The sequence below is a fragment of the Nicotiana tomentosiformis genome, chromosome 4 (assembly GCF_000390325.3).
Source record: "Nicotiana tomentosiformis chromosome 4, ASM39032v3, whole genome shotgun sequence".
Taxonomy (NCBI): Eukaryota; Viridiplantae; Streptophyta; class Magnoliopsida; order Solanales; family Solanaceae; genus Nicotiana; species Nicotiana tomentosiformis.
Window position 1 is genome coordinate 71,296,943 of NC_090815.1, and position 17,992 is coordinate 71,314,934.

Below are 17,992 nucleotides of genomic sequence, written 5' to 3' on the forward strand. Positions count from 1 at the left end.
GGGCCTCACACCCGTAAATATAGTCTACTTCGGGACCACAAAATCCCGGATTTTAGGTAAAATATTTACTGGGCCTCACACCACCATCTAAGATACCAGGTTATGGTGTTACACATAACTGGACTAAACAGAGCATATTTTGGGAGTTACCTTATTGGAAGCACAATCTTCTTCGGCATAACCTGGACGTCATGCATATCGAGAAGAATATTTTTGACAACTTGTTTAACACTGTTTTGGAAGTTACTAATAAGACAAAAGATAACTTGAAGGCTAGGATGAACTTAAAGGAATATTGTAGGCGAAGTGAGTTGTATCTGACATACTTTAACAACACGATTCAGAATCCCAAAGCCAGTTACACGTTCACCTTGGATAAGAGAAGAGATTTGTAGTTGGGTTAACAATTTGAGGATGCTTGATGGATACGCATCAAATTTATCCAGGTGTGTTGACATGAAAGAATAGAAGTTGGCATCAATGAAAAGCCACGATTGTCATATTTTCATGGAAGCGTTGATGCCTATTGCATTCAATGCATTGACTGATCGAATATGGAAACCGATTACATAGATAAGTTGCTTTTTTAAGGATTTGTGTTCTAGCACATTGAGGGTGGAGAACCTAATTTATATGGAGAGTAACATTAACTTAACTTTAAACAAGCTGGCAAAAAATTTCCCTCTTGTTTATTTTGATGTAATGGAATATCTTCCAATTCACCTTGCACAAAAGATGACTTTGAGGGCCAGTTCAATGTAGATGGATGTATCCCTTTGATAGGTAATGGCATTTAATCATTTACCTTTTGTATTTGCTTTAAATATTGTTTCGTCTAAAAATAACACTATGCAGGACTATTGGCAAATGTAAACGGACCAAAAAAAAATAGATCAAGAATTGAGGGTTCGATATGCGAGGTCATATCGTGGCCTCTTGTGGCCCTAGTTGGTGGTACTGGTGGTTGTCCATCCTAATCGGTAGCACGTGTCCTCACCATCTATGAGAGATTAGAATAAAAGAAGTTTAGTTCTCGGAATCAACAAATCTGCATGACAAGAATACAAGAATGTGAAGTTTCCTAAGGGTTTGACAGCCTCTCGAAGATAAGTACAGACGTCTCCGTACCGATCTGCAAGACTCTACTAAACCTGCTCATGACTCGTGAGACCTATGTGACCTAGGCTCTGACACCAACTTGTCACAACCCAAAACTTAGCCTGTCGTGATGGCGCCTACTGTGGTACTAGGCAAGCCGACACCTCAAGACATTTCTAACACTTTTAAGTGAAAAATGAAATAACACAGCTTTAAGTAATTAAATCTCTCATTCACTAGATAAAAAGTCAAAACTCAATATGGAAGTTCCCAAAACCAGGGCGTCACTGAGTACATGAGCGTCTATACATCACAAGTCTGAAAATACTGTCTATGAAAAAATGAAACTAAATACATAAAGTTGAAAGATAGGGAGGGAGAGTCAAGGTCTGCGAACGCCGGGCAGCTACCTCGAAATCTCCGAATGATCAAGCTGCTCAGATAATCAGCACACACTGTGTCCGAAAACACCTAGATATGCACACGAAGTGTAGGGTGTAGCATGAGTACAACCAACTCAGTAAGTAACAAGAATAACTAAGGCACTGAAAGTATTGACGAGTTTCAAGGAGACAGTTCAATTACATAAAATACAATACAAGAAAATAGACATGCATTCAAGTTCGACATTTGAGGCCAAACAGTTAATTCATGTCAAGTTCAATTGAAACAGGATATAGTATCTCTCAGAAACTACATGATAGTGATATATGCCAGCTGAAGTACACAGTAATGAAATCAAGTGCATGTTCTCAGCGTATCAGTCACTTAGTCCTCCCATCCACTCTAACCTCTCAGTCACTCATTCCTCACAGTCACTTGGCACTCGCGCTCGGCACTTGCACTCGCACTAAGTAGGTACCTACGCTCATTGTAGGTGTGCAGACTCCGGAGGGGCTCCTTCAGCCCAAGCGCTATAATAAGCCAATCGTGGCATAGATTAATAAAACATACTGCTGCATGTATCCCGCTCCCAATAAATATCCGCACCATCATGCCCTCGGTCTCACTCAGTCATCAATCTCTCCAGTCTCTCGGGCTATCAATAATCATGATAATCAGCCCAAACAGCGATGATATAATGTATCAATAAAGAACAACAGAGATTGAGATACAATATGCGAGTAAAAACTATGACTCAGTATAGAGTGGAAATTTAACAGATAATTCAACATGTAACACGACCTCTAGGGATCCCTACAGTATCAACACATAGCCTAAGCATGATTTCTAACATGATTTGAAGTTCATTTTCTATAACACATGGACAATATACGGATAACAACAGATTATTTAACTATACAGTTCCATGGAATTGACCGAGTCACAATTACTATGGTGCACGCCCACACGCCCGTCACCTAGCATGCGTGTCACCTCAACACCAATCACATGACATAAAATTCGGGGTTTCATACCCTCAGAACCTAGTTTAGAACTATTACTTACCTCAAACCGTGCAAGTCCCTACTCCAACACGCCCTTGCCTCACAAATCAGCCTCCAAATGCCTCGAATCTAGCCACAAACAGTTTGATACAATCAACACGGGCTAAAGGAATCAATTCAATAAGAAAATACTAAGTTATTAATCAAAAGTCAAAAAGTCAACTCAAAAGTTGGTCCCAGGCCCACGTCTCGGAATCAGGTAAAAGTCACAAAATCCGAACACCCCCTCAACCACGAGTGCACCCATACCAAATTTACTCAAATTCGATACCAAAATCTCGATCAAATCCTCAAAATTCGGCCTAAGAACTTTCCTCCATCCCGCCCCCACCCCAAATTTTCCACCCCAGATCACTAAATTAAACGATGAAATCAAAGACATAAACATGGAATTTACCCAAAAATAAGTAAGAATCACTTACCCCAATCACCCACTTGAAAATCTCTCCAAGAATCACCTCCCACCGAGCTCCCAAAATCAAATTGTGAAACTAAGCTTATATATTTAAGTCTCTGTCCAGATATCCGTCATCGCGATCGCTGCAAAACCCTCACGATCGCAAAGCACAACAAATGTTGCCCTACTAAATAACCTTAGGCGAACGCGGAGACCTCCATGTGAACGTGAACCACTACTTCCTTAGACCTACGCGATCGCGTCCACCCTCACGCGATCGGGAAGCACAAACGCGTGTGAACCAGCTACCTCCTCTCCTCTTCGCGAATGGGTCTATAACCACGCGTTCGCGATGCTCTGCATGGCCAACCTACACGATCGCGTACCCCATTTCATGAATGCATAGAGTAAATGTCACCACTTCACCAAATAAGCCTACGCGATTGCGGACCTATCCACGCGATCGCGTTTAAGGAAACCAAACACAAACACGAGAAAACCTTCTGCCATAACACCAAGTCCAAAATTGATCCGTTAACCATCCGAAACTCACCCGAAGTCCCCGGGACCTCAACCAGACATACCATTAAGTGCCAAAACAGCATACAAACTTAGTCGAGCCTTCAAACCACATCAAACAATGCTAAAATCATGAATCACGCATCAATTCAAGCCTAATGAACTTTTAAACTTCTAACTTCTACATTCGATACCGAAACCTATCAAATCACGTCCGATTGACCCCAAATTTTGCACACAAGTTACAAATGACACAACAGACCTACTCAAACTCTCGGAACCCCAATCTGAGCATGGTAACCCCAAAGTCAACTCTCGACCAAACTTCCAAATTTTTAACTTTCGCCATTTGAAGCCTAATTCAACTATGGACCTCCAAATCACAATTCAGAAACACTCCTAAGTCCAAAGTCACCCAACGGAGCTAAAGGAACCACCAAAACTCCATTCCATATTATTTTACACATAAGTCAACATTCGGTCAACCTTTTTCAACTTAAGCTTTCAACCTTGAGACTAAGTGTCTTACCTCATTCTGAAACCTCTCCGGACCCGAACCAACTACCCCGGTAAGTCACATAACAATAATTAAGCAAGGAATGAACAGTAAATGGGGGAACAGGGCTACAACTCTCAAAATGACTGGCTAGGTCGTTACATCCTCCTCTTCTTAAACAAACTTTCATCCTCGAATGGGTCTATCAACATACATGGAGTCTCAAATAGGAGTGGATATCTGCTCTGCATCTCCCTAGTAGCCTCCTCAACTGGCTGATCTCTCCACTGCACCTTCACTGAAGCTATGTCCTTTGACCTCAACTTTCGAACCTGCCGATCCAAAATGGCCACCGGCTCCACATCATAAGTCAAATCATTATCCAACTGAACCGTGCCAAAATCAAAAACATGAGACGGATTGACGAAATACTTCCGGAGCATACAAACATGAAATACTGGATGCACACTCTACAAACTAAGTGGCAAGGCAAGCTTGTAAGCCACATTTCCAATCCTCTAAAGCACCTCAAAAGGCCCAATATACCGAGGGATCAACTTGCCCTTCTTCCCGAACCTCATAACACCCTTCATGGGTGAAACCTTAAGCAGTACCTTCTCCCCAATCATAAAATCAACATCACGAACCTTGTTATTGGCGTAACTCTTATGTCTAGACTGCACCATGCGAAACTGATCCTGAATCAATTTAACCTTGTTCAAAGCATCCTGAACCAAGTCATACCCAATAGTCTAGCCTCACCCGGCTCAAATTAACCCACCGGATATGGACACAGTCTCCCATACAAAGCCTCATATGGATCCATCTGAATGCTTGACTGGTAGCTGTTGTTGTAGGAAAACTCCACGAGCGAGAGAAACTGATCCCAAGAACCACCAAAATTAATGACACAAGCACGTAGCATGTCCTCCAATATCTGAATAGTGCGCTCTGACTATCCGTCCGTCTGAGGGTGAAATGTTGTGTTCAACTCAACTTGGGTCCCCAACTCTCGTTGTTTTGCCCTCCAAAACTTCGATGTAAACTGCGTGCCCCGATCTGAAATGATGGACACTGGCATACCGTAAAGGCGAACAATCTCGCGAATGTAAATCTCAGCCAACCGCTCTGATGAATAAGTGATCCCAAGTGGAATGAAGTATGCAAAATTGGTCAGCCGGTCCACAATCACCCAAATAGCATCGAATTTCCTCGAAGTCCGTGGGAGCCCAGCTACAAAATCCATGGTGATACGCTCCCATTTCCACTCCGAAATCTCAAGCCTCTGAAGCAATCCACCTGGTCTCTGATGCTCATACTTTACCTGCTGATAGTTAAGGCACCAAGCTACAAACCCCACTATATCTTTCTTCATTTTCCTCCACCAATAATGCTGCCTCAAGTCCTGGTACATCTTTACGGCACCCGGATGAATGGAATATCGCAAACTATGGGCCTCCTCAAGAATCAACTCACGTAGCCTATCTACATTGGGCACACAAATCTGTCCTACATCCTCAACACCGCATCATCCCCGATTGTAACATCCTTGACATCACCGCTGGATCTCTCTGATGCGATCATATAAAGAAGTCCGAGAAACCACACAAGCTAGAACCCGACTGGGCTCCGAAATGTCTAATCTCACGAACTGGTTGGCCAAGTTTTGAACTTCAACTGGAAGTGGTTTCTCACCAACAAGAATGAATGCAAGGCTACCCATACTCACCGCCTTTCTACTCAAGGCATCGGCCACCATATTGGCCTTCCCGGGATGAAATAGAATAGTGATATCATAGTCCTTTAGCAGCTCCAGCCATATCTATTGCCTCAAGTTTAGATCCTTATTTTGAACAAGTGCTGGAGACTCCGATGATCCGTAAATACCTCACAAGACACACTATAGAGATAATGCCTCCAAATTTTCAATGCATGAACGATGGAAGCCAACTCCAAATCATGGATGGGGTAGTTCTTCTCATGAGGCTTCAGCTGACGCAAAACATAAGTAATCACTCTACCCTCCTGCATCAAGACACACCCAATGTCAATCCAAGAAGCATCACAATACACTGTATAAGAGCCTGAAGCTGAAGGCAAAACTAGAACTGGAGTTGTGGTCAAGGTAGTCTTGAGTTTCTAGAAGCTCTCTTCACACTCGTCCAACCACCTGAAAGTAGCGCCCTTTTGGGTCAATTTGGCCAAAGGCGATGATATAGACGAGAAACCCTCCACGAAGCGACAATAATAACCGGCCAAGCCGAGAAAGCTCCGAATCTCCGTAGCTGAGGACGTCATGGGCCAACTTTGAACCGCCTCTATCTTCTTTGGATCCACCTGAATCCCCTCACTAGACACCACGTGCCCCAAGAACACCACCAAACTAAGCCAAAACTCACACTTGGAGAACTTGGCATAAAGTTTCTCCTCCCTCAACCGCTACAATACAATCCTCAAATGCTGGGCATGTTCCTCCTGATTACGAGAGTACACCAGGATATCATCAATGAATACTATGACAAACGAGTCGAGATAAGACTGAAATACACTGTTCATCAGATGCATGAATACTGCTGGGGCGTTGGTCATCCCAAAACACATCACAAGGAACTCATAATGACCATAACGGGTCCTGAATGTTGGCTTTAGAATATCCGAGTCCTGAATCTTCAACTGGTGATACCTAGACCTAAAATCAATCTTAAATAACACCCTCACTCCCTGAAGCTGGTCAAATAAATCATCAATATGCGGCAAAGGTTACTTGTTCTTGATTGTAACTTTGTTCAACTGCCTATAGTTGATGTACATCTGCATAGTACCATCCTTCTTCTTCACAAACAGAACCGGTGCACCCCAAGGCGACACACTAGGCCTAATAAACCCCTTTATCAAGAAGTTCCTGAAGTTGCTCTATCAATTCCTTCAACTCAGCTGGTGCCATACGATACGGAGGAATAGAAATGGGCTGAGTGCCCGACACCAAGTTAATACAAAAGTCAATATCCATGTCGGGCGGCATGCCCGACAAATCTACAGGAAACACATCCGGAAAGTCTCACACCACCGAAACAGAATCAATAGTAGGAGTATCAGCACCAACATCCCTCACAAAGACCAAATAAGATAAACAACCCTTCCCAACTATCCGTTGGGCCTTCAAATATGAAATCACTCTACTGGAACATAATCTAGAAAACCTCTTCGCTCGATCCTTGGCAACTCCGGCATCGCCAACATCACGGTCTTAGCGTGACAATCCAGCATAGCATGACATGGAGACAACCAATCCATGCCTAATATCACATCGAAATCAACCATACTAAGCAATAAGAGATCAACTCTAGTCTCCAATCCCTCAATAGTCACTACACATGACCGATATACATGGTCCACAACAATAGTATCAACCACTGGCGTAGATACATGAAAATATGAGACTAAGGACTCATGGGGCATATCCAGATAACAAGCAAACTACAATGATACATACGAATAAGTGGAAACGGGGTCAAATAATACAGAAGCATCCCTGTGGCATACTGAGACAATACCTGTGATCACTGCATCTGAAGAAACAACATCTGACCTAGTAGGGATAACATAGAATCGGGCCTAACCGCCACCTGGTCGGCCTCACCCTCTAGGGTGACCTATAGCGGCCCCGAGCTAGCTGGGCAGGTGGCGAAGTAATTCGTGCTGAAGTTGCAGCCTGACTCCTCTTCTGAACTGGACTACCCGAGCGACGGGGACACTGTCTCCACATATTCCCAAACTCCCCACACTCGAAGAAACTCCCCGATAATGGTGGTGGTGACTGAATTGGGCCCCGAGTACCAGAGTAACTACTCGAAGTGCCTGGCATAGATGAAATCTGAATTGATGGAGCACGGGATGAACTCTGAGCTTGAAGGGCATTGAGAGATGACTGACACTGATGAGCACTGTATGAACCATGGTTGTATGATGCACCATGATGAACTGTACGAGCCATCTAGGTGTGTCTATAAGGACGACCCCTACTGTGTTAGAACTAATCCCCAGAAGGAACACCGCTGAAACCACCCGATCCATGATGTCTCTTGCCCTCCCTCTCCTTATGCTCCTAACTACGAACCATCTCTAGTCGCGGAGCAATATCAACCACCACGTCGAATCGAGCACCAGATACACTCTCCTGAGTCATAGCAAAATACAACTGATAAGTGATTCCATCAATGAACCTCTTAATCCTATCCCTCTTAGTTGGAACCAGCCAAACTGTGTGACGAGCCAACTCTGAAAATCTCATCTCATACTGGGTCACAGACAGGCCATCCTGACATAGCTGCTCGAACTGCCTGTGTAGCTCCTTCCTACGAGTCGGTGGCATAAACTTCTCTAAGAAGAGAACAGAGAACTCATTGCATGAAAGTGGTGTAGCACCGACTAGCCTGCTCCTCTCATAGGCCTACCATAATCTGAAGGCAGCCCCAGTAAACTGAAAAGTAGTGAAGGAGACCCCACTGGTCTCCGAAATACCTACGGTATGAAGAGTCCGCTGATACCTATCCAAGAAGTCCTGAGCATCATCTGACTCAGCCCCACTGAATGATAGAGGCTGGAGTCTCCCAAACCTCTCAAGTCTTTTCTGCTCATCCTTACTCATAACGGGACCCACCTGGGCCTGAGAAACTGCAACCGGCTGGGCTGGCAATACCCACGGTGTCTGAAGTCCCTGTATCACCTGCTCTGGAGTATGGGCGGCAGGAGTCTGAGTACCTCCCCCTGCCTGAGAAATGGTTGGCACGGTCCAAACAGAAACTGCCTGATCAAGGCTAGTGCACACTATCAAAATCTCAGCCAAAACCTCCTGAAAGCCTGGAATCACAATGGGCACAGCTGGTGCCTGAGCCAGCCCCACTGGCTCATCCACCTCTAGAACTAGCTTCTGAGCTAGAGCAACTGGTGGATTTGCAGGTGTTGCTCTAGTTGTTGTGCGAGCTACACCTCTGCCACTATTACGGCCTCTACCGTGACCTCGGCCTCTCGTGGCCCTAGCTGGTGGTACTGGTGGTTGTCCGTCCTGTCTGGTAGCACGTGTCCTCACCATCTGTGAGAGAATAGAATAAAAAAAGTTTGTTCTCAGAATCAACACATCTGCACGACAAGAATACAAGAATGTAAAGTTTCCTAAGGGTTTGGCAGCCTCTCGAAGCTAAGTGCAGACGTCTCCATACCGATATGCAAGATTCTATTAAACCTGCTCATGAATCGTGAGACCAATGTAATCTAGGCTCTGATACCAACTTATCACGACCCAAAACTTAGCATGTCGTGATGGCGCCTAACGTGGTACTAGGCAAGCCGACACTTCAAGACATTTCCAATACTTTTAAGTGAAAAATGAAATAACACAGGTTTAAGTAATTAAAGCTCTCATAAACTGGATAGAAAGTCAAAACTCAATACGGAAGTTCCCAAAACTAGGGTGTCCTTGAGTACATGAGCGTTTATATAGCACAAGTTTGAAAATACTGTCTATGACAAACTAGAACTAAATACATAAAGTTGAAAGATAGGGAGGGAGAGTCAAGGTCTGCAAACACTGGGTAGCTACCTAAAAATCTTTGAATGATCAAGCTGCTCAGATAATCAGCACCCACTGTGCCCGGAAACATCTGGATCTGCACACGAAGTGTAGAGTGTAGAGTGTACAGAAAGTAGTGACGAGATTCAAGGAGACAGTTCAATTACAGAAAATACAATACAGGAAAATAGGCATGCTTTCAAGTTCGACATTTGAGGCCAAACAGTTAATTCATGTCAAGTTCAATTGAAACAGGATATAGTATCTCTCAGAAACTACATGACAGTGATATATGTCAGCTGAAGTACACAGTAATGAAATCAAGTGCATGTTCTCAGCGTAACAGTCGCTCAGTCCTCCCATCCACTCCAACCTCTCAGTCACTCATTCCTCACAGTCACTCGGCACTCACACTCGCACTCAGTAAGTACCTGCCCTCAATGTGGGTGTGCAAACTCCGGAGGGGCTCCTTCAGCCCAAGCGCTATAATAAACCAATCGTGGCATAGATCAATAAAACATGCTGCGGCATGCAGCCAGATCCCAATAAATATCCACACCATCAAGCCCTCAGCCTCACTCAGTCATCAATCTCTCCAGTCTTTCGGGCTCTCAATAATCATGATAATCAGCCCAAACAGCGATGATATAATGTATCAATAAAGAACAACAGAGACTGAGATATAATATACGAGTAAAAACTGTGACTGAGTACATAGTGGCAATTTAACATATAATTCAACATGGAAAACGACATCTGGGGGTCCCTACAGTATCAACACATAGCCTAAGCATGATTTCTAACATGATTTGCAGTTCAATTTCTATAACACATAGAGAATATACAGATAACAACAAATTATTCAACTATAAAGTTCCATGGAATTGACCGAGTCACAATTACTATGGTGCATGCCCACACGCCCGTCACCTAGCATATGCGTCACCTCAACACCAATCACATGACACAAAATTCGGGATTTCATACCCTTAGAACCTAGTTTAGAACTGTTACTTACCTCAAACCGTGCAAATCCCTACTCCAACATGCCCTTGCCTCTCGAATCGGCCTCCAAAATGCTTCGAATCTAGCCACAACAAGTTCGATACAATCAACACGAGCTAACAGAATCAATTCCATAAGAAAATACTAAGTTATTAATTAAAAGTCAAAAGTCAACTCAAAAGTCGGCCCCAAGGCCCACGTCTCAGAATCGAGTAAAAGTCACAAAATCCAAACAACCACTGAACCACGAGTCCACCCATACCAAAATTACTCAAATCCGATACCAAAATCTCTATCAAATCCTCAAAATTCGACCTAAGAACTTTCCTCCATTTTCCCCCAATTTTCCACCCTAGATCACTAATTAAACGATGAAATCAAAGACATAAACATGGAATTTACCCAAAAATAAGTAAGAATCACTTACCCCAATCACCCACTTGAAAATCTCTCCAAGAATCGCCTCCCACCGAGATCGCAAAATCAAATTGTGAAGCTGAGCTCAAACCCTCGGTTTAAAATATTTAATTCTCTGTCCAGATATCCTTCATCGCGATCGCAGAAAAACCCTCACGATCATGAAGCACCACAAATACTGCCCTACTAAATAACCTTAGGCGAACTCGGAGACCTCCACGCGAATGTGAAGCACTGCTTCCTCATACCTACGCGATCGAGTCCACCCTCACGCGATCGCGAAGCACAAATGCGTGTGAACCAATTGCCTCATCTTCTCTTCGCGAACGCGGCTATGCCCACGCGTTCGCGATGCTCTGCTTGGCCAACTTACACTATCGCGTACCCCATTTCGCGAACGCATAGAGTAAATGTCACCACTGCCCCAAATAAGCCTACACGATCGCGGACCTGTCCACGCGATCGCGTATAAGAAAACCAGACATAAGCACTAGAAAAACTTTAGCCATAACACCAAGTCCAAAATTGATCTGTTAACCATCCGAAACTCACCCGACGCCCCCGGGACCTCAACCAAAAATACCATCAAGACCCAAAACATCATACGAATTTAGTCGAGACTTCAAATCATGTCAAACAATGCTAAAATCACGAATCGCGTATCGATTCAAGCCTAATGAACTTTTAAACTTTTAACTTCTACATTCGATGCCGAAACCTATCAAATCACGTCTGATTGACCCCAAATTTTTCACAAAGTCACAAATGTCATAACGGACCTACTCAAATTCCCGGGACCCCAATCCGAGCCCGGTAACCACAACGTGAACTCTCGGTCAAACTTTCAAATTTTTAACTTTCGCCATTTCAAGCCTAATTCAACTACGGACCTCCAAATCACAATCCGGACACACGCTTAAGTCCAAAATCATCCAACGGAACTAACGGAACCATTAAAAATCCATTCCGGAGTCGTTTGCACATAAGTCAACATCCGGTCAACCTTTTCAATTTAAGCTTTTAACCTTGAGACTAAGTATCTTATCTCATTCTGAAACCTCTCCGGACCCGAACCAACTACTTCGGTAAGTCACATAACAACAATTAAGCAGGGAATGAACAGTAAATGAGGGAATGGGGCTACAACTCTCAAAACGACCGGTCAGGTCATTAAAATACCCAAGAAAATGATGCCGAAACAACAAATAAGAGCGCGACAAAACCAAAACACATCTGAAACCCAAACCCAATGCGGACCTATTCGAAGGCTCAAAACCCTAAACGGACATCGATAACACCAAAGTCTACTTCAAACCAAACTTAAGAAATTCTAAAACTTTCGAATTGCCAACTTTCCACAATAAGCGCTGAAATGCTCCCGGACCACCCGATATTCAACCCGAACATACGCCCAAGTCCGCAATCATTATATGAATCTATTGGATCCTTCAAATACCGATTCCGATATCATTTACTCAAAAGTCAAACTTTGGTAAATTCTTCCAACTTAAAGCTTCTGAATTGAGAATTTTCCATCTGAATCAACTCAGAACATCCCGAAATTCAATTTCAACCACACGTACAAGTCATAAAACATGAAGTGAATCTACTCAAGGTATCAAATCATTGAACGACCTGCTAGAACTTAAAATGACCAATCGGGTCGTTACATATTGAGAATAATTTACATTTACCCTCTATGATACTTTAAATTTACCCTTATTGTTTAGAAAAGTAATTAAAATTACCTTTATTTTTAACTCAAGTCCATTGTGGCAAGGTTTGTGTCATGACCCAAATACCTAATCAGTCGTGATGGCGCCTATCGTGGAACTAGACAAGCCGACATTCTCAATATGCTTTCAATATATAACAGAAGTGAGCTAAAGCAATTAAACTAACTGAAGGTTTACATAATAACGGAGTAAAAACCCAAAACACTAGTGCGGAATGATAGCCCGACATCGGGGTGTCACTAAGTCACGAGCATCTAACAACCAATCTAGAAACAGAGTCTACTACAGTCTGTGCCAAATGCCAATACAGGAGAGAAAAGATAATAAGAAAGGCGAAACAAGGACTGCAGATGCCGGCAACTACCTTGTAAGTCTCCAATAATCAGCCCGCACATGAACTCAGCGACCGCCAGAACCGTACACACCTGGATCTACACATGAAGTGCAGGGTATAGCATGAGTACAACCAACTCAGTAAGTAACAGAACTAAATAAGGAACTGAGAAGCAGTGACGAACTATAAAAATACAGATCATTTCAAAAGTTTTCAGTAAAGAGTGAACGTGCTTTCAAATCCGGTGATATAAGTCAAATCAGTTCGAGCTCAAGTAAAACAGATATAAATCTTGCAGAAATTTCACAACAATAATAGATAACAACTAAGGTCTACAATAAATAAAAGCAAGTGCAACCTCTCAAGGCAGCAGTCACTCAACTCATCTCAACAGCTAATACTCTCGGCTCTCAACCCTCAATACACACTATCAATAGGTACTTGCGCTAACTGGGGGTGTACAGACTCCGGACGGGCTCCTTCAGCCCAAACACTATATTGCTGCGGCGCGTAGCCCGATCCAATATTATTGCAGCGTGCAACCCGATCCAATGTTGTTGCAGCGTGCAACCCGATCCAATATTATTGCGGCGTGCAACCCGATCCAATAATATATATATATATATATATATATATATATATATATATATATATATATATATATATATATATTGTGGCGTGCGACCCAATCCATATACCTCACAGCTCGCAACTCGGCACTCAGGCCCTATCTCAGTCACTAACCTCTCCAGCCCCTCGGGATCACAGAATATCATAACAATTAGCCCAAACAGAGAATACAACAAGTATAAATAAGAAATGAGAGGGAACAGAGATATAACACACAAGTAAGACTGTGACTGACTACAAGACAGCAATTAGCAAGTATACAAACCGCTGCGGGTCCCAACAGTGATATCATACGACCCAAGTATGGTTTCTAGCATTAAAGGCAGTCAATTGCTCAAAAACAAGGAAAAACAAGCAATAGCAATGGCTATTCGACTTTACAGCCTCACGGGACGGATCAAGTCACAATCCCTCACGATGCGCTCTCACACGCCCGTCACCTAGCATGTACTTACTTTAACCGCGATGAAATCCTACTTTGAAATGCCTTTGCCTCTCGAATTGGCCTCCAAATGCCCCGAATCTAGCCACAACCAGTACGAGATAATCAATATTGGCTAAAAGGATCAATTCCATAAGAAAACTACTAAATATAGTCCAAAATTCAAAATCGGCTCAACCAGGCCCCTCAGGCCCATGTCTCAAAACCTGACGAAAGTCACAAAACCCGAAAGCCCATTCACTCAGGAGTCTAACCATACCAAATTTATCAAAATTTGACCTCAATTGCCCCTCCAAAACCCCAAAAATCACTCTCCAATTCCCAAGCCCTAATCTCCAAAATCTCACCTCAAACACTCACCAACTAGGTGTAAAATCAGTGGGAAAACACCATTATTGAAGATAAATAGGCACAAGGAACTTACCTTAATGATTACTCCGAAATCTCTCTCAAAATCCCCAAAATCCGAGCTAAAGAATGATGAAAATGGTGAAAAATCTCGAAGTGTTCTATTTATAGGTTCAGCCCAGACTTCTCGCACCTGCGGCTCCATTTCAGCATCTGGGGGCAGAGCTCCACTTCTGCAGAAAATTCCCTAAACACTGCCTCCGCTCCTGCGATCAAGTGACCGCATCTGCGCTCTTTGCGGGTGCGGGACCTACATCGCACCTACGGTCAAAACTCGCACCTGCGCCCCTAAATCCGCTTCTGCGACCATCGCAGGTGTGGGAATTCCATCGCACGTGCGTCCTCTGCCCAGATCCTCCTTAGCCACATCTGTGGCTCCTCCTTCGCTTCTGCAAGCTCGCACCTGTGGTTCCCACTCAGCAGGTGCAGTTACACCAGTAGCAGCAGCTTCAGCTACAATACCTCAACTTTCATCAAGCCGTTAACCACCCGAAATCACCCCGAGGCCTCCGAGACCTCAACCAATCATACCAAATAGTCATATAACCCCATGAGAGCTTAGTCAAACCTTTGAATCACTCAAGACAACATCAAAACACCAATTACACACGGATTCATGCCTAATGAACTTCTAAACTTTTAAATTCCAGAAACGATGCCGAAACCTACCAAACCACGTTCGATTGACCTCAAATTTTACACACAAGTCAAATATAACACCACGAACCTATTCTAACTTTCGAAAATCCAATCTGACCCCGATATCAAAATTTCCATTGCTGGCCAAAATCGTCAAAATTCCAACTTTCGCCAATTCAAGCCTAATTCTACTACGGACCTCCAAATCACATTTCGGGCGCGCTCCTAAGTCCAAAATTACCTAACGGAGCTAACAGAATCATAAAAATTCAAATCCAAGGTCGTTTTCCCACAAGTAAGCTTCCAATTGAGAGACTAAGTGTCTCAATTCACTATAAAATCACTCTAGACCCGAACCAACTAACCCGATAAGACATAATAAAGTTGTAAAGCACAAAAGAAGTAGAAATAGAGGAAACGGGGCTATAACTCTTGAAATGACCGGTCGGGTCGTTACATCCTCCCCCTCTTAAACAAACGTTCGTCCTCGAACGGGTTTAGCAACATACCTAGAGTCTCAAATAGGTGTGGATATCTGCTTTGCATCTACCGCTCGGTCTCCCAAGTGACCTCCTCCACATGCTGACCTCTCCACTACACCTTCACTAAAGCTATATCCTTTGACCTCAACTTCCGAACCTGCTGCTCCAAAATGGCCACCGGCTCCACATCATAAGTCATATCACCATCCAACTGAACCGTGCTGAAATTCAAAACATGGGACGGATCGCCAATATACTTTCGGAGCATAGAAACAGGAAATACTGGATCCACACTCGACAAGCTAGGTGGCAAGGCAAGCTTGTAAGCCACCTCCTCGATCCTCTGAAGTACCTCAAAAGGCCCAATGAACCGTTGGTACTACTTATTCTTCAGAGCGGTTGGCTGAGATTTACATCCGAGAGATTGTTCGCCTTCATGGTGTCCCAATCTCTATCATTTTAGATAGAAGCACACAGTTTACATCGCAATTTTGGAGGGCCGTGCAGCGAGAGTTGGGTACTCAGGTTGAGTTTAGCATAGCCTTTCACCCTCAGAGGGACGGACATTCGAGCACACTATCCAAATATTGGAGTACACGTTACGTAATTGTGTCATTCATTTTGGGGGTTCATCGGACTAGTTTTTGCCACTCGCGGAGTTTGCATATAACAACAGTTATCAGTCGAGCATTCAGATGGCTCTGTATGAGGCTTTATATAGGAGGCGGTGTAGATCTCTGATGGGATGGTTTGAGCCGGGTGAGGCTAGGCTCTTGGGTATAGACTTGGTCCAAGATGCATAAGACAAGGTGAAATTGATTCAGGAGCGGCTTCGCATGACGTAGTCTAGGCAGAAGAGTTATGCTGACAGGAAGGTCTGTGATGTGTCTTTCATGGTCGGGGAGAAAGTTCTGCTAAAGGTATCACCCATGAAGGGTGTTATGAGGTTTGGGAAGACGGGAATAGAATGAAGTGCATGGACTTGGTCAGCCGATCCACAATCACCCAAATATCATCGAATTTCCTCGAAGTCCGTGGGAGCCCAACTACGAAATCCATGGTGATCCGCTCCTACTTCCACTCTGGGATCTCTAACCTCTGAAGCAAGCCACCCAGTCCCTGATGCTCATACTTAACCTGCTGTTAGTTGAGACACCAACCCATAAACCAAACTATATCCTTCTTCATCCTCCTCCACCAATAGTGTTGTCTCAAATCCTGGTACATCTTTGCGGCACCCGGATGAATGGAATACCGTGAGCTGTGGGCCTCCTCAAATATTAACTCCCGAAGCCCATCCACATTAGGCACACATATCCGGCCCTGCATCCTCAACACGCCATCATCACCAATAGTCATATCTTTAGAATCACCTCGCCGAACCCTGTCCTAGAGGACGAGCAGATGGGGGTCATCATACTAATGCTCCCTGATACGATCATAAAGAGAAGACCTAGAGACCACACAAACCAATACCCGACTCTGTAATGACCCGATCGGTCGTTTTGCTTTTAAAACCCCATTCCCCTAAATAATACTTCTCGTACATGTTTTTGCTGCTTTATGACTTGCAGGGATAGTTAGTTCGGGATTTGGAAGGGTTCGATTGAAATCGGAACACTTGGTTCCTTAAGGTTGTCTTAAAAGGCTAAATTTGACTTCAGTCAACATTTTTAGTAGACGACCTCAGAATCAGAATTTGATGGTTCCAAAAGGTTCATATGATGATTTCGGACTTGGGCGTATGTTCGGATTGGGTTTTGAATGACCCGGCAGCGTTTTGGCGCCTAATAGTGAAAGTTGGTTGGGAGCGGATTTTTGTGATATCGAGGTCCAAATGGGATTCCGAGAGGGGGAATAGTTCCGTAATATCATTTAAGACTTGCACGCAAAATTTGGTGTCTTTACGAGTAGTTTAAGTACGTTTCGGCGCATTGGAAGTAAATTGAAGAACTTGAAGTTCTTAAGTTTGATTCAATTGGTTTTGGGGAGTGATTCTTAGTTTTAATGTTGTTTCGAGCGTTTCGAGAGTTCGAGCAAGTCCGTTTTATGATTCTAAACTTGTTGGTATGTTCGTGTGAGCCCCAAAGTGTCGATCGGACGAGGCTCGGACCAAGTTGGGAGCATGGAGCCACAGTTGAAGCTCCCAGATCTGTCATAATCGCACCTGCGCTTGGCCAGCTGCAGGTTCGGGCCATGAGCCGCAAAAGCGAGAGGTCAAGGGCAGCCCAGGAACCGCAGATGTGAATGATTGGGCGCACCTGCGCGATCGCAGGTGCAAGAACTTTGGTCGCTGGTGCGACTAGGCCCACAGAAGTAGCCCCTTTTGTTTGTAGATGCGGAGATTGTCCAGGTGAGGGAAATGCACACCT

The 17,992-nt window shown here is 43.9% G+C and overlaps 1 protein-coding gene across 1 annotated transcript; it reads right to left on the bottom strand.

Annotated features, from left to right (window-relative positions):
* Window positions 1–8,063: 8,063 nt before the first annotated feature.
* LOC138909909 (uncharacterized) lies at window positions 8,064–9,050 on the bottom strand. The gene is made up of 2 exons (XM_070201126.1): window positions 8,484–9,050; window positions 8,064–8,408 (listed from the first exon to the last, which is right to left on the bottom strand). Exons 1-2 carry the CDS (start codon window positions 9,048–9,050, stop codon window positions 8,064–8,066), a joined length of 912 nt encoding a protein of 303 aa, XP_070057227.1.
* Between the last annotated feature and the right edge of the window lie 8,942 nt (window positions 9,051–17,992).